At 43.4% G+C, this 25,218-nt stretch overlaps 1 protein-coding gene across 8 annotated transcripts in view; it reads left to right on the top strand.

The window, feature by feature from the left end:
- Positions 1-25,218, top strand: part of ABCC9 (ATP binding cassette subfamily C member 9) — a 136,159-nt gene that overhangs the window by 20,788 nt on the left and 90,153 nt on the right. For 6 of the 8 annotated variants that reach the window (XM_073318030.1, XM_078849467.1, XM_073318019.2 and 3 more), the window contains 4 exons: positions 6,491-6,632; positions 8,282-8,403; positions 9,027-9,193; positions 13,718-13,960. In XM_073318030.1, the coding sequence (XP_073174131.1) occupies positions 6,491-6,632; positions 8,282-8,403; positions 9,027-9,193; positions 13,718-13,960 (674 nt within the window). Of the gene's footprint in view, positions 1-6,490; positions 6,633-8,281; positions 8,404-9,026; positions 9,194-13,717; positions 13,961-25,218 lie in introns of those variants that run through there. The other 2 variants (XM_073318067.1, XM_073318076.1) reach the window with 2 other exon arrangements.

The following is a 25,218-nucleotide window of genomic DNA, read 5'->3' as shown; positions in this document are numbered from 1 at the left end:
ACACTCACCAGAGGTGCCTTCTCCGCCTTCAAGGTCCAGGAGCCCGCCTTGGGAGGGTTGGGAGGGTACTGGATCCAGGGTGATAAACAGTTCCTGGTTTCGTCCTCCTCCTCCTCATCATCTTCCTCATCCCCTAAATCCTCATCCCTGTTGTGTGAGACTCCCCCCTTGCAGGAGTCCACGTACAGGGGTGGGGCAGTGGTAGGGGCACCCCCTAGAATTGCATGCAGCTTATCATAAAAGCAGCATGTCTGGGGCTCTGACCGGAGCGGCCCTTTACCTCTTTGGTTTTCTGGTAGGCTTGCCTGAGCTCCTTAAGTTTCACGCGGCAGTGCTGCGGGTCCCTGTTATAGCCTCTGTCCTTCATGCCCTTGGAGATTTTTTCAAATATTTTGGCATTTCGTCTTTTGGAACGGAGTTCTGATAGCATGGATTTGTCTCCCCATACAACGATCAGATCCAGTACCTCCCGTTCGGTCCATGCTGGAGCTCTTTTGCGATTCTGGGACTCCGTGGTCACCTCTCCTGATGAGCTCTGCATGGTCACCTGTGCCACTCAGGCCAAACAGGAAATGAAATTCAAAAGTCCCCGGGGCATTTTCTATCTACCTGGCTAGTGCATCTGAGTTGAGAGTGCTGTTCAGAGCGGTCACAATGGAGCACTCTGGGATAGCTCCCGGAGTCCAATACCCATCTAATTGGGTTCACACTACCCCAAATTTGACCCGGCGATGTCGATTTCAGTGCTAATCCCCTTGTCAGGGAGGAGTACAGAAATCGATTTTAAAAGCCCTTTAAGTCGACAAAAATGGCTTCATCTTGTGGACGGGTGCAGGGTTTAATCGATCTAACACCGCTAAATTTGACCTGAACTCATAGTGTAGACCAGGGCTATGTTTTTATACCACTGATGGTCATTAATGAGGCAAGTGAGATTGAAAAAAATTCTGCAGGGCTGTCAAACAATGATAATTTGCATGAAAGAAATACATTGCAGAACCCTTCATCATAAGATTGAGAGACTTCAGAACTGCCAAAAAATTAGTCTAACCTGAAGGAATCTCCTGCCAAATTCATGGGAAATGGCAGATCTGCTTCTTTATCTTCTCTGTCATTTAAAATCTTTAAATCAGGAATGGAAGTCTTTTCAAAAGATATGCTCTTGTTCAACCACAAGTTATTGGACTTATTGCAGGAAATACTGGATGAATTTTAATATCCTATGTTATGCAGGAGGACTGACTAGATGATCATAATGGTCCTTTCTGTCCTTAATACCTGTGAATGCATTGTGCTAATTAAATATTTTCGGTAGCCACTGGCTACATTCAAGCAAATTGTACTTTTTTCGTTTTATTTTTTGTATTACTATGAAGAACAGCAGTTTGATTGGTTTTCATATATTGTGAGGTTTGAAGAACACAAAATTGTGTTGTGATCCTGTCATAAGTTAAGGAGAGAGACCAGATCAAGAGGTAGAGGAGATTTTTTTCAAAAATATTTAGGCACTGAAGAAGATGGCATTGGAGTCTCAATGAATGATGCTTTTCCTTTTGAGTCAGCACTGAGTCAATGCTCCAGCTTGGTATTATAGGGCACAGTGCTGATGGATTTAACACTGAATGTATGAGATATAAAAAGTGAGATCTTAACCACAATTTGGTCACTAAAGATTCCATGGTATGTTTCGTAAGTGGCAGGTTTTTAACTGAGATGTCCTGGCCAAATTCCAGCTCAGAATTACATTCTGTCTTTAATTCTTGTCCTAAAGTATTGTGTAGTGTTGTTGTGCTCTGTTAGGCCCCGTCACGGGGTTCTCTACTCTCTGCTGGTGGTGTCTCCTTGTGGCTACCTCTGGGGATCAGTGTTTGCCTGGTCTGGCACCCCGTTCCATCAGTTACTCATGCTGTGACCCCCATCTCTCTCTTCATGACTCAGGGTACTCCCTGTTTGTGACTTGGCCCTCCGGCCAGGTCACTAGATAGTCCTCCCCTTCTGAAGTAACAAAATCCCTCCAGACCAGCTGTCTGGTTGGCATCTCCAACAATCCTGTGCCTGGTAGGGGAACCCAGGCCCACCCTCTACACTGGGTTCCATCCCAGGGACCCTAGAACGAGCAGCCAAGGCGATTTAACTCCACAGTGTAGACCTGCCCTTAGTTCCACAGTTTCAATTTAGTTCTTATTTAATCAGAACCTGTTTGCTCATCTTTTGTTCTAACACACACAACTCCATGTTCCTCACCACTACAGAAACAATGCAGAACTCCCTATACCTTCTGCAAACGATGTTCAACTTTTTTATATGTAATGGCCTTTGCACTGACACAGACTTCCAGAGACCCTGAATAACAAAAGGGAGTACAACCGTTCTTTTGATCCCATTCATTCCTTCTCAGGCCTGATAGGGTGACTGAAGATCATTCATTCTTTTAAATCACTCTTTCTAAAAGCAGTTTCATTTAAAAGGGTCTTGCACAAAGTTATTAAAAGTGGATATTGGTGTGAAACAGAAAGCACTGTTTAACACTAATAATTCTCCACACTTCTATAGCATCTTCCATCTGAGGATCTCAAAGCACTTTACACACATAAAGAAGGTAAGCCTAAGAATGCCTCTGTCAGGTATATAAGCATCTCTAATTTACAGACGAAGGAAGTGAGGGACAAAGACTAGACTTTCCAGGTCTGAGCCCCCTCCGTTTGCAGAGAGGGGTGTATTTGCAATGGCAATAAAGCAGATGTGCAATATCAGATGAACTGCCTGCAGCATTTGTTCCTGACTGCCATGCCCTACTCAGGCGTACACTATGTGCAGATTACATTCACTGTTACTTCATTGCGGTGGGCATGTGGATATCCTCACATTCAGACAGAGTGGCCTTCAGGATGGCCCAGCTTTCTCCTAGTCCAGTTCCCCCAGTCTGTGGACACTTCTGCTGGGGGATGAGACTGATCTGGAGCTGCTGAGAGCTCATTGAGGATATGATAATCCTCAGCAGGCCTGGATGAGGATAATAAGCTTTGTCTGACTAAGGTAATTATATCCTTCCCAGGTCTTGAGAGTGAGGGAAGGAGTGGGGGCGGGGGGGAGCAGGAGGGGAGAGATAATTCTATAGCATTTGGCGAATTTACTGAGTGTCTTCTTATTGTCCCATTGCTCTTGCCTTTCCTGCCATTCCCATTCTTTGATTAGTAGGAACAAGATGACATGGTCATTCAGGACTTATCAGTCTATTCATTGAATGAAAAAGATTTGGGGGTCATGGTGGATAATCAGCTGAACATGAGCTGTGCCCAAAAAAGCTAATGTGATCCTGGGATGCATAAATAGGTGAATTGTGAGTAATAGAGAGGTTATTTTACTTCTGAATTTGTCACTGAATAGCCACAAGAATGCCTTGTCATGATAGACTCAAGGAGCTCATCTATTTAGCTTAACAAAGAGAAGGTTAAGGGGTGACTTGATTACAGTCTATACATACCTACATGGGGCTCTTCAGTCCAACAGACAAACATATAACACAATCCAGTGGCTGGAAGTTGAAGCTAGACAAATTCAGACTGGAAATAAAGCATAAATTTTTGACTATGAGGGTAATTAACCATTGCAACAATTTACCAAAGGTCATGGTGGATTCTCCTCACTGACAATTTTTTAAATCAAGAGTGGATGTTTTTCTATAAGATCTGCTCTAGGAATTATTTTGGGGAAGTTCTATGGTCTGTGTTAAACAAGAAGACTAGATGATCACAGTGGTCCTTCTGGCCTTAGAATCTATGACTCCATCTCAGTCTTCATGACATTCTGGAGTGCAATCCAGAGCAGTGAGGGACTGTGTCACCTCTGCTGTGCAGCCTGGTGTGCCTCACAATGCTTTGCTGCTGTAGCTCCTAACCTGGGCTCCTCACAAACAGCATGCAGGGCACAGCCTGAGTGTCTGTGTATAGCCACAGCCCTGGTTCAGCAACTCTGATCCCAACAGCCCATCAGCAACACACCAGCCACAGTCCGGCTTCCAGCAGCCTAGGTTACTACTTGCAGAGTGATCGCAACACACTCCCAAATCTGGATTTCCCCCCAGAAATGTGTGTTCTGCACTGTCCAGCCCTCTCCTGGACAGACCAGATATATTAGGTCTATTGCCCCTCTAAGAGGATCTATATACAACAGTTTGCTGCTATAAAAGGAGTTACCCACACAGTTCACTGCATTAGTTTTAATTAAAGAATAAAACAGGTTTATTTAATGACAAAGAGATTTTTAATGTACAAGTATAAGGCATTACAATCAGAAATGGTTACAAGAGAAATAAAGATAAAAATCCCTTTCTAAACTTAACAAACTAGGTTCAAGATGAAACTCTTACCACATGCTCCCAAAGTCCATACGCTGTTTCTTCTGTGTTCTTAGGTGGAGAGATGGAAAGAGAGAGATGGATAGGCAAAGATAACGGGATGTTTTTGCCTCACTTTTATAGTTCAGTCCCCCCTTGAAATTGCATTTTCTCGAGGGTTACCCCTAGATAAAGTTCACGCCCACTGTGAGGATGAAGACAAAAAGTGTGTTGGTGAAAGACATTCCATGCTGTTGTTTGCTAAGATGCAGCTCTGTTTATTCCTGCCCCCTTCCTTGCCAAAGAATAGCCACTTTATAGGTTTCACTTCATCGGATGCATACCGTGGAAACTGCAGCAGACATTATATACACACAGAGATCATGAAACAATACCTCCTCCCACCCCACTGTCCTGCTGGTAATAGCTTATCTAAAGTGATCATCAAGTTGGGCCATTTCCAGCACAAATCCAGGTTTTCTCACCCTCCACCCCCCCACACACAAACTCACTCTCCTGCTGGTAATAGCCCATCCAAAGTGACAACTGTCTTCACAATGTGCATGATAATCAAGGTGGGCCATTTCCTGCACAAATCTAGGTTTTCTCACCCCCTCACCCCCCTCCAAAAACCACACACACAAACTCACTATCCTGCTGGTAATAGCTCATCCAAAGTGACCACTCTCCCTACAATGTGCATGATAATCAAGGTGGGCCATTTCCAGCACAAATCCAGGTTTTCTCACCCCCCCCACCTCCATACACACACAAACTCACTCTCCTGCTGGTAATAGCTCATCCAAAGTGACCACTCTCCCTACAATGTGCATGGTAATCAAGGTGGGCCATGTCCAGCACAAATCCAGGCTTTCTCACCCCCCCCCCTTTTTTTTTCTTTTTTCTTTTTTTTTTTTTCCGGGGACACACACACACACAAACTCACTCTCCTGCTGGCAATAGCTCATCCAAACTGACCACTCTCCAAGTTTAAATCCAAGTTTAACCAGAACGTCTGTGGGGGGGGGTAGGAAAAAACAAGGGGAAATAGGCTACCTTGCATAATGACTTAGCCACTCCCAGTCTCTATTTAAGCCTAAATTAATAGTATCCAATTTGCAAATGAATTCCAATTCAGCAGTTTCTCGCTGGAGTCTGGATTTGAAGTTTTTTTGTTTTAAGATAGCGACCTTCATGTCTGTGATTGCGTGACCAGAGAGATTGAAATGTTCTCCGACTGGGTGAGAAAACCTGGATTTGTGCTAGAAATGGCCCACCTTGATTATCATGCACATTGTAGGGAGAGTGGTCACTTTGGATGAGCTATTACCAGCAGGATAGTGAGTTTGTGTGTGTGGTTTTTGGAGGGGGGTGAGGGGGTGAGAAAACCTAGATTTGTGCAGGAAATGGCCCACCTTGATTATCATGCACATTGTGAAGAGAGTTGTCACTTTGGATGGGCTATTACCAGCAGGAGAGTGAGTTTGTGTGTGGGGGGGTGGAGGGTGAGAAAACCTGGATTTGTGCTGGAAATGGCCCAACTTGATGATCACTTTAGATAAGCTATTACCAGCGGACAGTGGGGTGGGAGGAGGTATTGTTTCATGATCTCTGTGTGTATATAATGTCTGCTGCAGTTTCCACGGTATGCATCCGATGAAGTGAGCTGTAGCTCACAAAAGCTCATGCTCAAATAAATTGGTTAGTCTCTAAGGTGCCACAAGTCCTCCTTTTCTTTTCACTTTATAGGTGATTGCGCATCAGTTTTGATGGCACCTGTCTAGGGGCATCAGCTTGTCCTTTGTCTTTAAGAAACAGGTTTACCCAGTCCTGAGACTTGTCTAGTAAACACATTTCAGTCGTAATTTCAGCTTCTGTTTATGACTTTACATATAATGTTGCTACATACATTTCACCATGATATGATTGACCAGCAAGTTATTAGTTTTCACAAGATATATTCTGTACAAAGATTATTACAATGGTATGTGGGGAGTGTGAATACAAGGGTGCATTACGTCACAGCCTCCCAGTGCACTTTGGTGTACTGCCCACTCTGTTCCCCAAGGCATGGGGAGTAGGAGCCAGAACTCCTGAGTTCTACCACTGACTTACTGGGTGATCTTGTTTTCTTCTTTTAATTTTATTTTGCAGGCTGGGGTAGCCAAAGTTCGAAAGTCCAGATCCATCACAACACATGGCTGCATTTCCCTGGACACAATCTGCGGTGGATTCTGACATTCACCCTCCTGTTCGTACATGTCTGTGAAATAGCAGAGGGCATAGTTTCAGATGCGTAAGTTACTGTGGCTGCTTCGGAGTCTAGCTAGTTGCATTAATAGAGTGACAGGTCTGTTAATGAGGTGTAAAGAATTTTCCTAAAGAGAAGGGGCTCTGCTTAACAAGCTTCCCAATTTTTAAAGGCATAAAGATGAGGCAGTTTTATTTAGCACTTTATTGTCCCCCTTTGACCTACTGTAGCATGAAAATGCTGACAATAGCTGAATGTATTGCACATGGATACAGAATCTTCTGTCTCTAAGGAAGTCATCACTGCGCTCTCAACTAGAGTAACAGAGCATTTCGAAGGGCTGTAGCAATGCTCTTTCTTCTCTTTTAGGCATCACCAGTGATTATGTCCCCTGTCCTTTTACAGTCTACTTTTTAGATTTATCCTAGATCATATATTCTAGAACCTTTGTACCTCTCTGACTAAGTGACTCACCAAGTGATGCACCGCTTTGTGGCTAGGTGCAGCATGGCACTGTTTATTCTCTTTCTAGTCCTGCCGACTGGCCGTCCAGGTCCACTGGTGGTCCCCTTCACCTGTGGCTTGGCCATCTGGCCAGCTCACATTTAGTGTCACTCTTTCCAGGGTAAACGCGGGTTTTAACCCAATAGGCCCAGAACCTCACATCAGGTCAAGGCACAATAGTCCTTCCAATCCCTTGTGTCTGGGATCTTCACACTCGTTTCCCTAATAGGGCTGTAAGGGAACTCAGTCCCTTCCCCTGCCATGGGTTCCAGCCCAGGGACCCTTGTAGCAAGCAGTTGAGATCTGTCTTGCCAGACCATTTTCTTCTTCCCTGTGCTACTTCCCACATTAGCCTGCCGTCTCTCTTGGGAAGGGTCTGCTTTGGGTCAAGGCCGTATTCCCAGTTCCCTCATGTAACGAAGGAAAGAACACTTAATTATCAGAAATAAAGACCAGCACCTGCTCTTCTGTCCTGCCAGAATCCTTCAGCCAGCCATCCTTCTGTTCTGTGCTCCCAGACACCTAAGTCAGCTGGTTCTCTGCTATGCTTCTCTCTGAAACCTGAGAGTGAGAGGTCGTTCCACCGCCCCAACTTTGGGGCCTCTGCACTGGGGGCTTCTCCCTTTTAAGGCTCCATCTCCAAGTCTGGCATGCTTCAGAGGTTCCTGTGAGGCGGAGCCACCTGAACCCACAGTTGCTCTTTAACTCTTTCTTGTCTAGCCAGAGGTTTTGTAGACCCCATCACACAAGCCATGCAGTTTTGACCCAGAAGAAATTATGATGATAACGATTGATTATTTACTGGAGCTGGTCAAAAACTAATACAAAACTTCATACCTTTTTTTTAAACTTTTCTACTTTTTTTAAAAAACACTCCATAGCTGGTCCAGCCCCCACAAAACTAAACAAACAAACAAACAAAAAATCAAAAGAAAAATGATAACGTTCATCCAATTTTTTTAATTAAATTTTTTTTTCAACAAAAAGTTTAATTGAAAAATCGACATTCAAAAAATGTCACTGGCTGTTATGGAAGTTTGCATTACGTCCACCCATAGTGTCTCAGTGCTGTGGATAAAGGACTTCAATCCATCATGAACACTCAATTCATATGTACTCTTAAAAAAATGAAAGTGAAAAAAGACACCAAATCCAGTTGCATTTATACTGTATTTCTGGTTTCTTTTCAGACAGATGAAATCTCGTCACTTGCATCTCTTCCTGCCAGCTATGATGGGATTTGTGGCTGCCACCACAGCTATTGTCTATTACCATAATATCGAAACGTCTAACTTTCCAAAGTTACTGCTGGGTAAGTTGCTTATCTTATTTTCGCTGTTTTCCAAAAAGCTGCTGGTTTGTTCCATAATTTTTCAAAACAAACTTTCTGACCCGGAGGAGGTTTATGAAACTCATGAAAAGCCAGGGAGAAATTTTCTGCTTACTTTTTTTCTCTCTGGGATACATTATTACACACTTGACTCAGTGGACTGGAGTATAATGGAAAATTGCCAACTCCTGTGATTTTATCATGAGTTTTACAATGTGGCTTTTTAACACTGCTTATGATTTCTGGGAAAAATTTGACTCATTCAAAATCATCATTATCTCTCAATACTTTCAATAGGTCTCAGGCCACAGACTGCCCTCAGATAAGTTGACAACCATTTCCCTGCATCCTTTGCAGGTGACAGTGAGGTTTCTCATAGTAAAGATGACTTCCATCTCCCATTGTTTCCAGCAGGACTGAAGTCAGGTTGCTCTCAAGGAATATGGCTGTCAACTATTTACCATGTTTGTCCCAGTCAGAAGACACTGAAAGAAACCTCACAGCCTGAGTCTCAGAGCCTAGGTCAACTGTGATACTCTTGTGATACTGGTGTAGTTAAAACGTACTTTCTTAAAATGATGTGGGTTGGTTGGTTTGTTTCACAGCTCTCTTTCTTTACTGGATAATGGCCTTTGTCACAAAAACCATCAAGCTGGTCAGATACTGCGAGGATGGTGTGCCGCTCTCTCAGCTGCGCTTCTGCATCACTGGAATTATGGTCATTCTCTATGGGCTGCTGATGGCTGTGGAGATCAATGTCATTCGAGTTAGGGTATGTGTCACTTTACTAGGCTTTGACAGGGCAGACATCAGTGCTATTTGGGGTAAACACAGGAATAGAAGTGACTCCTTCTCACATGCCCTGATTGCCAGCTTTAGCCTCCACTCCAGCTGAGCACATGTTTAACTTTAAGCATATTAGTAGTTCCACTGGAGTCAATGGGGCCGCTCACATGATTAAAATTAAACGTGTTTGCTAGATCAGGGCCTTAGTGTCAGGAAGGAATTGCCCTCTCACCCACTGTCATTGGGTAACACCTGGTGTTTTCTTCTCCTTCCTCTGCTTCATTGGTTAGGATTTAGGGGGCTAATTGTACTGGGAAGCCCATGAGTCCCCATTTATTGTTTTCACTCTTCTTTGTTTCTTCACATGTCCTTAGCCCATTGGGAAGGTAAGCTTGGCAATGCATTTAGACAGACAGGGTGGGTGAGGTAATATCTTTTATTGGACCAACTTCTGTTGGTGGAAGAGACAAGCTTTTGAGCTTACGGAGAACTCCTCAGGTTAGAGTGAGTTTCCAGGGCAAAGGAAGCTGAGCTCTGTATTATGAAGGGAATGAGTAATTTCTCAAAATCCTCCTCTCCAGTTGAGTAATGGAGGCTTAGGGGTCCCTTCATGAATGCACTTACGGGGACAGGATTTTTCTACATTTTGCCCTCAAAGTGCAGGTGAGCTGGTCGAGGATGCACAATTAAAGAAAATTATCACATGAATATCTCTACTCCCCCCCGACATACACTACAGCACTTTCTTGCAGCCCTGAAAGGTCCTGATATAGCCGCCTTTAAAACTGTGCCATATTTGTAGATAGCAAAACTATTTGGTGTAATTACTTATTTTAATTTGTCTCTCTTTATGAGCTTCATACAGTCACACTCTATGTAAGTAAGGCACCTGGTGTCCCAAGTGGAGGGATACAAGAAATAGTTTTAAAAACTCACTAAAATATTCCTTAAGCTAGTTTGTCTGTAACCTAGGTAAGGGTGTGGTGTAGTAAAAAGGTTGTATGGGCACTGATTTAGGATGGCTTGCATAGAGATTGGAAGCTCTTTGAGGCAGGAACTGTCTTTTACTATATCTCTGTACAGTGCCTAGAACAATGGGGCCCCAATTCTGAGTTGGGTCTTTGGGTGTTATGTTACTAAAATTCTAATACTTCTGGCCACGTGTGAGTAATTTGACCATCCCAAACTCATGCCCCTAAATGCTTTCCTCTCCACCCCACGATCCTGTATTCTTTAAGGCCACCGTTTTCAAACATATGTACCTAAAGTTAGGCACCTTAGTTTATATTTAGAAACCTAAATACGTGGCCTGGTTTTCAAAAATGCTAAGCTGTAATTTAAATTAGTGGGAACTGCTGAGTGTTCAGGCCACGGTGCCTAGGTGTCACTATTGATGTAGGTGTCAGTGTGTATATGAACTAGTACACTATATAAGTACTGATAGAAGCACACATGCTGTATAGAGCAGAGGTGGGCAAACTATGGCCTGCGGGCTACATCTGGCCCGTGGGACCCTCCTGCCTGGCCCCTGAGCTCCTGGCCTGGGAGGCTAGTCCCCGGCCCCTCCCCTGCTGCTCCCCCTCCCCCGCAGCCTTAGCACACTGTGCGGCCAGCGCAATGCTCTGGGCGGCCAGGCAGCGCAGTTGCAGAGCCGCGGCCTGACCCAGCGCTCTGGGCGGCACGGATGTAGCGCCGCCAGCCACCAGTGCTCCAGGCAGTGCGGTTAGGGGGCAGGGAGCGGGGGGTGGGGGGGGTTGGATAGCTGGCAGGGGAGTTGGGGGTGGTGGTCAGGGGGCAGGGGTGTGGATAGGGGGCAGGGCGGTCAGAGGGCGGGGAAAAGAGGGGTTGAATGGGGCCAGGGGTCCCGGGGGCAAGTCAGGAATGAGAGGGGGGGTTGGATGGGGCGGCAGGGGGCAGTCAGGGGTGGGGGGTCCGCAGGTGGTCAGGGGACAGGGAGCAAGGGGTGGTGGATGGGGTAGGCATCCCGGGGGGGCCGTCAGGGGATGGGGGGGTTGGATGGGGCAGGCGTCCCGGCGGGCTGTTGGGGTGAGAAGCAGGGGGGTGTCGGATAGGAGGTGGGGGCCGGGCCGCGCCTTGCTGTCTGGGGGGAGACAGCCTCCCCTAACCGGCCCTCCATACAATTTTGGAAACCCGATGTGGCCCTTAGGCCAAAAAGTTTGCCCGGCCCTGGTACAGAGATATAGAGATAAAATATATATTCTCTGTATTATGTAAGTATATGTGTTTATTCTTTTGAAAAATGTAATCCAGGCATAGTGTTTTTTTCCTAGACATTAAAATTAGAGATGGGTGTGAACCATACAGTTTAGGCCTGTATCTATATCCCAGCTTTCTCAAAATGTTGTCAGTTACTCTCAAGATTTGTCTACACAGAAAACTAGTGCACAGAAAGCCAGGGTGTGACTCTATAGCACACTAGCTAGCCTGCTGCTTGTGACCTTGCCGTGTGAACCCTGCTACTCACACAAAAAGTTCCACAGTGCACTTTGATTTATTCCTGTTTCAAACAAAAGTACATCAAAGCTCACTACGGAACCTGTAGTGTGCGGTAGGAGGGCTTACACTGTGAGTTAGTATGTGTCAGGCTAATGCTGCACAATCAGACCCTGGCATGCGGCACAAGTCACCCTATTCACAAACCTAAATCAGAGAGGAAATACCTCCAGCCATGGGAAAATTTCAAATGTGTGAATTTACTAGGGCTGTCAAGCGATTAAAAAAATTAATCGTGATTAATCACACAATTAAAAAAATTAATCGTGCGATTAATCACACTGTTAAACAATAATAGAATACCATTTATTTAAATATTTTTGGATGTTTTCTATATTTTCAAATATATTGATTTCAGTTACAACACAGAATACAAAGTGTACAGTGCTCACTTTCTATTTATTTTTGATTACAAGTATTTCCACTGTAAAAAAACAAAGGAAATATTATTTTTCAATTCACCTAATACAAGTACGTAATGCAATCTCTTTATCATGAAAGCTGAACTTACAAACTTAGACTTATGCACAAAAAAACCTGCATTCAAAAATAAAACAATGTAAAATTTTAGAGCCTGCAAGTCCACTCAGTCCTACTTCTTGTTCAGCCAGTCACTCAGACAAACAAGTTTACATTTATGGGAGATGCTGCTGCCTGCTTCTTGTTTACAATGTCACCTGAAAGTGAGACCAGACATTTTCATGGCACTGCTGTAGCCGGTGTCGCAAGATATTTACGTGCCAGGTACACTAAAGATTCAGATGTCCCTTCATGCTTCAACCACCATTCTAGGGGACAGGTGTCCATACTGATGATGCATTCTGACTGATAACAATCCAAAACAGTATGGACTGATGCATGTTCATTTTCATTATCTGAGTCAGATGCCACCAGAAGAAGGTTGATTTTCTTTTTTGGTGGTTTGGGTTCTGTAGTTTCCGCATTGGAGAGTTGCTCTTTTAAGACTTCTGAAAGCATGCTCCACACCTAGTGCCTCTCAGATTTTGGAACGCACTTCAGAGTCTTAAACCCTGGGTCGAGTGCTGTAGCTATCTTTAGAAATCTCACATTGGTACCTTCTTTGCATTCTTTGAAATCTGCAGTGAAAGTGTTCTTAAAATGAGCAACATGTGCTGGTCATCATTCGAGAGTGCTATAACAATAAATATATGGCAAAATGCAGGTAAAACAGAGCAGGGGACATACAATTGTCCTCCAAGGAGTTCAGTCACAAATTTAATTAACACATTATTTTTTTAACAAGCATCATCAGCATGGAAGCATGTCCTCTGGAATGGTGGCCGAAGCATGAAGGGGCATACAATAACTGGTCACATAGCATAGCATAGGGGCATAGCATATCTGGCACGTAAATACCTTGCATTGCCAGCTACAAAAGAGCCATGCAAATGCCTGTTCTCACTTTCTGGTGACATTGTAAATAAAAAGAGGGTAGCATTATCTCCAGTAAATGTAAATAAACTTGTTTGTCTTCCCGATTGGTTGAACAAAAAGTAGGATTGTAGACTCTGAAGTTTTACATTGTTTTGTTTTTGAGTGCAGTTATGTAACAAAATAAATCTACATTTGTAAATTTCACTTTCACAACAAAGAGGTTGCACTACAGTACTTGAATGATGTGAATTGAAAAATACTATTTCTTTTGTTTACAAATATTTGCACTGTAAAAATGATAATCAAAAATAATGTACACTTTGATTTCAATTACAACACAGAATACAATATATATGAAAATTTGGAAAAACATCCACAAATTTAACAAATATCAGTTGGTATTCTACTGTTTAACAGTGCAATTAAAACTGCAATTAATTGCAATTCATTTTTTTAATCGTGATTAATAACTTTAAGTTAATCGCATGAGTTAACTGTGATTAAGCAACAGCCCTGTAATTTACACAATATATTATTACTTTAACAAAAAATTCTGTGAAAGAAGATAATTGCTGAACATATTATGTTTTTTCCTCTGCAGAGGTATGTATTCTTCATGAACCCTCAGAAAGTAAAGCCTCCTGAAGACCTGCAGGATCTGGGTGTGAGATTTCTTCAGCCATTTGTCAATTTGCTCTCAAAGGCAACTTACTGGTGGATGAATACACTTATTATATCAGCTCACAAGAAACCGATTGACCTGAAGGCAATTGGCAAGCTGCCAATAGCAATGCGAGCACTTACTAACTATGTTTGTCTGAAAGAAGCATATGAAGAGCAAAAGGTAAGCAATGATATCCATGGTACTGTACAAACTTTATACTGTTAATGTGGTATCTTCACTTCTACAAGGAAACCCTGTTTTTAGGAATTTATGACTTAAAAGAATTTGTTCCAAGGTGAAACTTGGCTTATAATGTTTCAGTTCAAAAGTACTGTTTTCTTTTAAAGTGAATTCTTGGCTCGGGATAGTTGCCAGATTGAAAGTTTTGGGAACTGAAGCCCTAATGCACAAATTACTTGCTAGTTTTCATTTTAGAAGTCAAAGCTTTCTTTAAGTCTTAAGGGCTCACGACAGTGTTTTAAATTAACAAACATAACGGGAAACACTCTTCTTCACGTCTTCTGAACTTTTGTAGACTATTACTGTGCACTGTGAAATAGTTACTGTCCCTTTCATAGCATCATAGTATTTTGGACTGGAAGGGGCCTCGATAGGTCATCTAGTCCAGTCTCCTGCACTGAGGTAGGACTATGTATTAACCTTTCCATAGATATGAGCATAATTAGTGGATTCTTTACCTACTAAAGTATATGTATGTTATATAAACTGATTTCAGAAACTTTGGGCTAAATTCTGGCTTTTCCATTCAGAAATGCACTGAGAGGAAAGGACAGGGGATGTTTTGGACAGAAACTCTTTGCCCTAGCGTGGCCTGAGAGCAGCACTCCCAACGCAGCCCCTAACCTTGCTCAGTCCAAGTTGCACATGCATCCTTCTGCTTGCTCCAATACCTAGTCATTTCTGCCCACAGATGGGTATTTCCATGTGCAGATAAGGTGATTGTGAGTCTCACCAGTTTGTACACACAGGTGCACACGTGCACATATACAAACGGGAGAACACACATTAAGAGCCACCTTGGAAAATTTGGTCCATAGAAATCATGTGTTGATCAGTGTTAATCACTTTCCTAAACACACAGTGTAAACTGGTTTGCATGCCGTGCAGCAGTTTAGAATGGAAATGCATGAACGAGTTGGATAGCAGCAGCAGAACAGTGCTCTTCCCTGTAGTAGAAATTGCCTTAAGAAAATATGGATATTTTCCCCACGGTCCTTATTTAGTACAATAGCTTGTATTTAATATATTTGAGACTGCTTTTCTTTAGTAATCCGCATACCGTATCTGGTTTATAATGAGCCAGAGAGCCAAATTCTCTGCTTGTGCAAATGGATAGAACTGCACTGCATCAATGAATGCTGCCCATTTGTACCAGCTGAGAAAGTTGTCATTTAGTGCCAGACTCTATAGTGGGCACAATTGTGCACATACATTTGTCTGTCTAGAAGAGTTGTGGCTTCCGTGGGCCCTATAATGTCTGGCTGTGACACTGCAGTACCTCAGTTTGCCTCTTGTGTTCTTTGGCCAAATCTGGCCTTAAAAGTGGCCTGACAATCCGGGCAAATCACCTTCAAGAGTATGACTGCTTCTGGGGCCAGTATCCTTGAACTAGTGCAACATAAACATAAACGCCACTAACTCTTCAGACCCCATTGGGTTCAGCTGGCCACCGTCTCCCTCACAGATGAGCCTGTGCTTTACTGAGATACTTTTGCAACTGTCCACAGGCTCCTGTGCCTCACTCCACCCCACTGACTCAGTCTGGCACAGTTGTCCACCTTCCTAGGGTTTCAGGTAGGCCTTTATTCCTCAGTGACTTCTGATCTTCCCTCAGTCTTCAGGCTCACTCGAGGAGCAGACTGGCTGCTTCTCTCCCCCTGCAGCCTTCTATCAGTAGGGCCAAATTAAGGCAGGGGCTTTAGGGTCTGCAGCCCGAGGCCCTGGCTCAAGGGGGGCCCCGCAAAAATATATCATAGGCAGCGATCTCCAGGGTACTCAGGCTACCTGCCCTGATCCCTCACCACTCCCAGAAACGTGCTGGCACGTCTCTACAGCCCCTGGCAGGGGGAGCGGGAGGCGACTCCATGCCCTGCCCCCACCCCCAGCACCATCCCTGCAGATACCATTGGCCAGGAACCGTCCAATGGGAGCTGTGGGGTTGGCACTTGCGGGGGTGAGCAGCGCATGGAGACATGCTGCCCCTCTTCCCTTGAGGGGCATGCAGAGACGTGCCAGCAGCTAGCTACTTCCGGGAGTGGCGTGGGGCTATGGCAGGCAGGCAGCCTGCCTGAGCCCAGCTGTGCTGCCGGCTGGGAGCCACCTCTGGTAAGTGCCTCATGGCCGGAGCCTGCACTTTGCACCCCCTCCCTCACCCCAACCCCCTGCCCCAGTTCAGAACCCCATCCTGTACCCAAACTCCCTCCCAGACCCCGCACTCCCCCCTGCACCCCAACCCCCTGCCCCAGGTCAGAACCCCAGCCTACATCCAAAGTCCCCCCCAGAGCCCACACCCCTTACCCTCTCCTGCACCCCAACACCCTGCACCAGCCCGGAGCCCCTTCCTGTACCAAACTCCCTCCCAGACGCCACACCCCCTTCTGCACCCCAAACCCCTGCCCCAGACCCCTCCTGCACCAAACTCCTTCCCAGGAAAAAGACTTGTGTACAGGGGCCCCACAAAATCTAATAGCCCCGGGCCCAGAGGAGAGTTAATCTGGCCCTGTCTGTCAGGCCCCTTTCCAGAGAGAGAACTCATTGCATCCTATCCCCTAGTCTGTTCCCCAACTGACCTGCTCTCTCCTCTTTTAAGTCGATATCCTGCCTTTCCCAGGTGCAATCAGTGAGGTTACTCTTGGGTTCCCTTAACCCTTCTGGTGCCTGTGTGGAATTTACACCCGGTCATAGGGTGCCGGACTAATGTATGCAGATACTTGATATGTGTTCACAAATAGGTATTTGGATGCCATGTAGCCAGTTAGATGCCTTATTGGTGATCTGCACAAGCATCAGATTCATGGCACACATTGAATATCTGTATTCATAAATTAAGTATGCACAAATATATGCATACAATTAAATGAGCTTGATTTTAAAAATTTGACCTGCTTCACTTAGCTTTTCCTCCTCTTGGTTTCAGAATTTGTTTAAAGTCTATATACTGCCTTAGATTCAACCACAGTCATGCTGTGTTTCCAAACCAGGCTGTGACTGGTGCTTCTACACCCTAAAACAAACTGATACTCCATAGATAACATTAAAGTAAACCAGATGGATATAATCTGAGAAATGGCTTACGACGATCCAGTGGTGCTTAGTGCAGTTTCACTTCCACAAAGGAAATGTTTTGCTTCTGTGCAGACTTGGTTTAGAAAACAGCAGCAGATTTAGGAAAATTCTTCAGGTTAAAATGTGCCATGACCTGTGATCTAAAAAAAAATACGTTATGTCATTGTTTATGCTGCCATTATATACTTTACTGGATGAAATTGGCTATTAATCTTTCCCAGGTGAGAAGAGCTCCTGAGATCTATTGGATTACGTTGAGCTGCCCCTTACTAAAATTGGTTTCAGAGTAGCAGCCGTGTTAGTCTGTATTCGCAAAAAGAAAAGGAGTACTTGTGGCACCTTAGAGACTAACCAATTTATTTGAGCATAAGCTTTTGTGAGCTACAGCTCACTTCATCGGATGCATTCAGTGGAAAATACAGTGGGGAGATTTATATACACAGAGAACATGAAACAATGGGTGTTACCATTCACACTGTACCGAGAGTGATCACTTAAGGTGAGCTATTACCAGCAGGAGAGCGGGGGGGGGGGGGAACCTTTTGTAGTGATAATCAAGATGGGCCATTTCCAGCAGTTGACAAGAATGTCTGAGGAACAGTGGGGGGAGGGGGAGAATAAACATGGGGAAATAGTTTTACTTTGTGTAATGACACATCCACTCCCAGTCTTTATTCAAGCCTAAATTAATTGTATCCAGTTTGCAAATTAATTCCAATTCAGCCGTCTCTCGTTGGAGTCTGTTTTTGAAGTTTTTTTGTTGAAGAATTGCAACTTTTAGGTCTGTAATCGAGTGACCAAAGAGATTGAAGTGTTCTTCGACTAGTTTTTGAACGTTATAATTCTTGACGTCTGATTTGTGTCCGTTTATTCTTTTACAAAGAGACTGTCCAGTCTGGCCAATGTACATGGCAGAGGGGCTGGCACATGATGGCATATATCACCTTGGTAGATGTGCAGGTAAACGAGCCTCTGATAGTGTGGCTGATGTGATTAGACCCTGTGATGGTGTCCCCTGAATAGATATGTGGGCACAGTTGGCAATGGGCTTTGTTGCAAGGATAGGTTCCTGGGTTAGTGTTTTTATTGTGTGGTGTGTGGTTGCTGGTGAGTATTTGCTTCAGGTTGGGGGGCTGTCTGTAAGCAAGGACTGGCCTGTCTCCCAAGATCTGTGAGAGTGATGGGTCGTCCTTCAGGATAGGTTGTAGATCCTTGATGATGCGTTGGAGAGGTTTTAGTTGGGGGCTGAAGGTGATGGCTAGTGGAGTTCTGTTATTTTCTTTGTTGGGCTTGTCCTGTAGTAGGTGACTTCTGGATACTCTTCTGGCTCTGTCAGTCTGTTTCTTCACTTCAGCAGGTGTATTGTAGTTGTAAGAATGCTTGATAGAGATCTTATAGGTGTTTGTCTCTGTCTGAGGGGTTGGAGCAAATGTGGTTGTATCATAGAGCTTGGCTGTAGACAATGGATCGTGTGGTGTGGTCTGGATGAAAGCTGGAGGCATGTAGGTAGGAATAGCGGTCAGTAGGTTTCTGGTATAGGGTGGTATTTATGTGACCATCGCTTATTAGCACCGTAGTGTCCAGGAAGTGGATCTCTTGTGTGGACTGGTCTAGGCTGAGTTTGATGGTGGGATGGAAATTGTTGAAATCATGGTGGAATTCCTCAAGGGCTTCTTTTCCATGGGTCCAGATGATGAAGATGTCATCAATGTAGCGCAACTAAAACATCTCCACTCTTCCTCAGACGTTCTTGTCAACTGCTGGAAATGGCCCACCTTGATTATCACTACAAAAGATTTTTTTTTCCCCGCTCTCCTGCTGGTAATAGCTCACCTTAAGTGATCACTCTCGGTACAGTGTGTATGGTAACACCCATTGTTTCATGTTCTCTATGTACATAAATCTCCCCACTGTATTTTCCACTGAATGCATCCGATGAAATGAGCTGCAGCTCACGAAAGCTTATACTCAAATAAATTTGTTAGTCTCTAAGGTGCCACAAGTACTCCTTTTCTTTTTACTAAAACTGGATATAGCTGAGCTTCAGTGCATTCCAAACCCATGCAGAATGAAGGAGTCTGTTCCTTCCTGAAGCATTTTATCACACTTTGGTGAAAGATACCGAACATAAGGCTAGTAGTGTTCCTTGTTGTAAAGTGTATTTGAAATAGCCAGTTACATGAATCTTTATTTCTATTCTTTTTGTTCAAGACAGGAATTAAAACCAGCAGTGAGTTACTTTTTCCAAGGATAAAACTAGAGAGCTGATGCAGGTTGAATTTTAAATGTCCATTTCCTGAAAAACTCTGGCCTTATCACACATATCTCAAGCACTACAAGAATATGGACTTGTGGGGCCTGACTGACCGTTACTTTTTCCTGTTTTACTCTGAACTCAGTAGAATTACGCCAGTGTAAAATTGCAGTGACACAGTGATGGATCAGGACTGTGAACTTCACTTGGAGTGTTTTCTTATTCCCTTTGAGATCAGTGGGCCAATTCTTGAAGTCCTTACTCAATTTTTTACTCAGGCAAAATTGTCACTGAGTCCTGTAATCGGGAATTTTGCCTAATTAAGGACTAGGGTAGCTTTTCTCAGTGAAGAATTTAAGTTCACAAATGTAGGCCCTTTTTGTGTCCACAAATTAGCCTTGAACAGATTTCATTTTTTATGTACTTGTTAACTGTTCAAGAATATTTAATAAATAGTTTATGCAAACATATTTCAAGCTATGGGTCAGTTGCTATGAGTACTCACTATTCATAATTCCATATTTGAGTTGTGTAGTTGGGCACCTAAATCACATGGTATTATTTTGAATTTCCTGATTGTAAAACTTCCAAACTGAAGTTACTGGATGATATGTTACTAAAAAAGCTAACAGAACACAAAGCTGTGGCTCTGGCTGCATCCCATTTGAATATGCAGCAGATGTCTGAGTTCATAAAGATTGTGAGGTGGCAGAAACTAACTTGCCCATCACCCTATTTGCAGACTTAATTCTTCAGCTTGGATGATGCACAAATGGGAAGAATTAATTTTTTTAATCCACTATAAGAATGTGTAAAAATATTTGTGTGATTCCCTTTAGCAAAATGGGAATAGTGGTATTCTGCTTTGTAAAGTGCTTTGTTCCACTGATTAAAAGAGATTGGATATTATATTATATTATTATTATTTCATGAAGAACTATGAAGTTATATTAGAAGATAGACATAGATGATATAAACTAGAACTTGTTGAAATTCAGAATTTCCATTCCAGGAAAAATTCTGACATTTTGGGAAAAAGAATTCTTCTGAATTAGAACAAAGATAAAATTTTGAAATCTTCCATTAAATGAAATTTCCAGGTTTTTTTGCTTCAGATCAACTGAAATGTTTAGTTTCAATTTTGACTGTTTTATTTTATTTTATATTATTTTTATTTTTTATGTGTTGTTTTATTTATAGGTTAAATTTGTAGTATATTATATTATATAAAACTGAGTTTAATATAATTATAAAAAATTATAAAATAAAATAAAATAATAAAGTAATGTAATAATTGGTCATTGATGATTGGCATTCCAAGGGTAATTGGTTTGCTCTTTGGTAATGGATATTGTAGCTGGCCATTTGTAATTGATATTGTAATTGGGAATTAGTTCAGTAATTTGTATAAAATAAAATAAATGTGAAAATGAAAAGTTGTTTCAAAATGAAAAATTAGAATGTTCTGTTCTGATAAGATCCACTTAATCAAAACACTTCATATTGTTGTTGATTTTCCACAATGAAATGTTGTCATAATTGACATGTTTCAGTGGAACATTTAGATTCAGATGAATAAATATTTTCTGATATAATTTTTTTTCCGAAATTTTTCAACCAGCTCTAGTAAAGACACTCACACTGGTATTTCTTTTGTTACCTTTCTGGCTAGCATGATATTTAAACTCAAATACATTATCTTATAGCTGTGTTTAAATTGTGTTTAAAAGATAAAGTATTCCACACCAAATTCTAACCCTGGATACTGTAAGACAAGCCATGACACACATCATGCATCGGTTATGTCTTTAGGGCCCTATATTCCCTTTGATGAGTCCTCCAACTCCCATTGATGTCAGTGGGGATTTCACTACAGATCAAGAATAGCCTAGTCCATAATGTTGAAATGCAGCCAAAATCTCACAGCCACCTTTTTGATCTGAGATCTTCTATGTGGGAACTCATTGTCACATATCTTGACAAAATTTTGCTGTTGTTCTCTTTTGCACATGTTGTCCATTTTTTCAAGCTATGCATGCCTTGTGTATCATTCAGTTCATAATGAAGACATAGGGATTAAGGTAGCATCATTCCCTCAGCCAGAGGCCTTTATAACAGAGGTTTTCAACCATTTTTCATTTGCGGACCCCTAAAACGTTTTGAATGGGGGTGCGGACCACTTTGGAAATCTTAGACTTAGTCTGTGGACCCCCAGGGATCCACAGATCACACAGATTGAAAACCACTGTTCTATGGTAACGACAAAATTTCACTGACCCGTTAGACATAGTCCACGGAATACAGATTGAAAACCATTGCTTTATAACATACCGTGAGTGTCGACAGACTCTTACTCTGATGGACCAACTGGGAAAGGCAATTTTAGAGTCAAGGGCCCTTCAAGCATCTCTCAGACGTTTGAATTCAGGAACTGTTTGCTTAAGTGCCACTATGGACCTCAGCTGTTGTAGCAGACAATAGAGAAGGGAGGAAGTTTCTCAGGTAGCTAGGCTCCAAACAGCACAGAGCTTCAATACTTTGGACATCATAATTACATAAAAATTCCATGACTTTTTGTTCGGCTAGTAAATTTCAGATCAGAACCCCTGACTTAATAGAACACTGTAATAATAGTGTAAATTATTAACCTAATTCTGAATATTTTTCTATAAACCAAATTGAAGGCATGAATGATGCCTGCTTTACCTTAGGTGATACCCAATTTTCAAGCTGATAAAATAGAGAAAGAAATAAGTCTGAGAAGAGTTCTCTTTGTCTTTTTAAATCACTTTAAAATGCTTAGACTGGACAAACAAAGGAAGACAATTGGTCACTTTTAATTGGAATATTAAATTGATTTAGTATCGTGGGTTGAGCCCTAGTACAAATGAACGAATTTCAAGTAGTGATGGCAGTGATGTGAATTTTGTAGTAATACTGGCAATAGCAACTAGTATGCTAAAAAAATTGAATTCTTTACAAAATTACTAAAATGTACAAAATGCCATTCTACACTTATTCATAGATTCATAGGTACTAAGATCAGCAGGGACCACCACAATCATCCAATCCGACCCCCCGCACAACGCAGGCCACAAAATCCCACCCACCCACTCCTGCAAAAAATCTCCCACCTATGTCTGAGCTATTGAAGTCCTCAAATCGTGGTTTAAAGACTTCAAGGAGCAGAGAATCCTCCAGCAAGTGACCCGTGCCCCATGCCACAGAGGAAGGCGAAAAACCTCCAGGGCCTCTTCCAATCTGCCCTGGAGGAAAATTCCTTCCTGACCCCAAATATGGCGATCAGCTAAACCCTGAGCATATGGGCAAGATTCACCAGCCAGATACCCAGGAAAGAATTTTCTGTAGTAACTCAGATCCCACCCCTCTTTGAGCAATAAATGATGTGTTCCAACAAAAAACATGTTTGGTTTTTAATGAATAATTTAATGTACAGAATATTAGGTGATACTATTGCTAAAAGACAGCAGCGATGCTTGCCTCCTGATATGGAATACATTCAACACGTTTTTTACATTATGGACCACTTCTTATGATAGGGTGAAATTAGCTCCAGTAAAGTAGTCCAGCCCACGATCTATGCATCATGAAGACCTATTTTGAGCCCTTAATTGGGACTCAAATGGTGCATAGTCCTTGTGCTATACCTCTGCACAGGGGAGAGTTTCACCCTTAGACAGCATTCTGTGAACTTCCAAACCTCCTAGGGCCAGATTTTTTTTTTACAACATTTGGGTCCAGTTTACACTACAAACTTAGGTGGAGAGAAGCTGCCTTACGGCGACCTAATAATGTATGTGTCTACACTACCAGATCCCTTCCAGAGACCTAATTCACCTGTAACATCGATTTAATTACTACATCTCAGCAAGAGGCATAGTGCTTAATTCAATGTTGATGGGTCGACAGAGAGGCAGTGTAGATGCAGGGTTGTGTAAGTTGACAGACTTGCATGGAGGCATCCCACAATGCTCCTTTGTGACTGCTCTGGAGATTGTTTTCAACTTTGCTGCACAGCGGCCAGGTACACAGGAAACAGACCCTCCCCTGTTAAAGCCTCGGGAACTTTTTAATTCCCCCTTCCTGTTCGGTCAGCATGGAGAGCTCACCAGCCCAGCTGATCATGGCGACTCAACACCCCAAACGCGCTCCAGCTGGGAGTACACAGGAAGTGGTACATCTTATTGGTCTGTGGGGAGAAGAGTCTGTGGAAGCACAGCTCTGATCCAGCAGAAGAAACATAGACATCTACGAAAAGATCATGCAGGGCATGGTGGAGAAGGGCTACACCAGGGACACACAGCCGTGCCATGTGAAAATGAAAGAACTTGGGCAGGTGTATCAGAAGACAAAGAAGGCAAACGTCATCACAGACATACCACTTCTACAATGAGCTGCATGAAATTCTCATCAGCGATCCCACCATTACCCCCGAACACAGCATGGATACCTCCCGGGAGTCTGAGTCCCAGGCCACCTCAGGCAACAACAAGGAGGACATTCTGGACAAGGAAGAGTAGGAGGAGGAGGAGAATGGGAGACAGGAGAGTGGGGGATCCATTCTCCTCAAGAGCCAGGAGCCATATTTAATCCCAGAGCAGTCCAGCTGTTTGCAGGACAACATGGTGGCCGAGCCTGATGCCGGGGAAGGCACCTCTGGTGAGTATGCAATTCCAATCAAACTGTAGGGGTTACATGCTCTTATATTTTATGTTTAATATGAAGAAAATGTGAAGTTCAGTGGGCATCTGCTTCCCAATGGCCACTCCAGCTATGCAGAGGGTGCACAAGGATGGCCCGGGAATCCTCCATGGAGATCTCCAGGAAACTTCCATGGAGGTGCTTTGCAATCCTTTGCAGAAGGTTTCTGGGGAGGGCTGCCTTATTTCTTCCACCACAGTAGGACACTTTCCCACACCACTCCTGTATTAACTCTGCTGGCATCATTGCAGTATACAGCACAGCAGCATAAAGACCAGGTTTGTACCAGACACTTGCAGCATCTGCTCCCATGCCACATCTGTTACCTTCAGGAGATTGATTTCACTTAGGGTCACCTAGGGGAAACGGGGAAAGTTTTCATTACAAATGCTCATACCACAAACAATAGAGCATGTGATTCCCCCACCCGTGGTGATTTCCGGGTCCCTCAGCCACAGTTTCCCTAGCACACTGGTGGTTTGGGTGGCAGAGATTGGCGTTGATCTCAGAATCTGCATGCCCAGGGTGACTGCTACCAGCAGCATTAAGGGAAGGGGGGTGGGCTTCCTGTGTTCTCTCATGGCTGCAAACCCCATTCTCCCCCTCCTCCAGAGCCACCAAGGACAAAGACCAAAATTTGAGAGGCTTAATTCTGGTCCCTGATCTCAAAGCAATGTCCGTGTTGCTAGGGGGAGAGGGCAATGTCCACCTGCCCATCTGTGCTCCCGACGCAGGTTGCCCACAAGTTGCAGCACAAGGCCCGTCGCCCATGCTGCTGGGCCATACTTACCGTAGTTGGAGCAGCAAACTGGTTCATTGAATAGCTAGGGATTCTGATTATGTTCTGGCTTGCACTTGAGTGTAATAAGGGGAGTGTTTCTTTCAATAGCAACCTTGCATGATATCCAGGGTATGCACTGACAATGGTTGCCTTGCACTTTTCATGCCTTCCAGTGGAAAGCTTGGCCTTCAGCGCATCCTCCACACCGGCGGAGAGGCTACAGCACATTAGAAGGTGGAAAAAGAGAACACATGGTGACATGTTCAATGAGATAATGAAGGCTTCTGTAGCGGGAAGAGATCCTGAGACATAAGCCCTTTAATGAGAGGCCTGGTTTGAGGCAGGACCTGCTCACAGAATCTGACAAGAACTGTG

Source organism: Lepidochelys kempii, chromosome 1 (genome assembly GCF_965140285.1).
Source record: "Lepidochelys kempii isolate rLepKem1 chromosome 1, rLepKem1.hap1, whole genome shotgun sequence".
Lineage (NCBI taxonomy): Eukaryota > Metazoa > Chordata > Testudines > Cheloniidae > Lepidochelys > Lepidochelys kempii.
The sequence above is the reverse complement of the archived record's forward strand: the minus strand, read 5'-3'. Positions and strand labels throughout refer to the sequence as shown.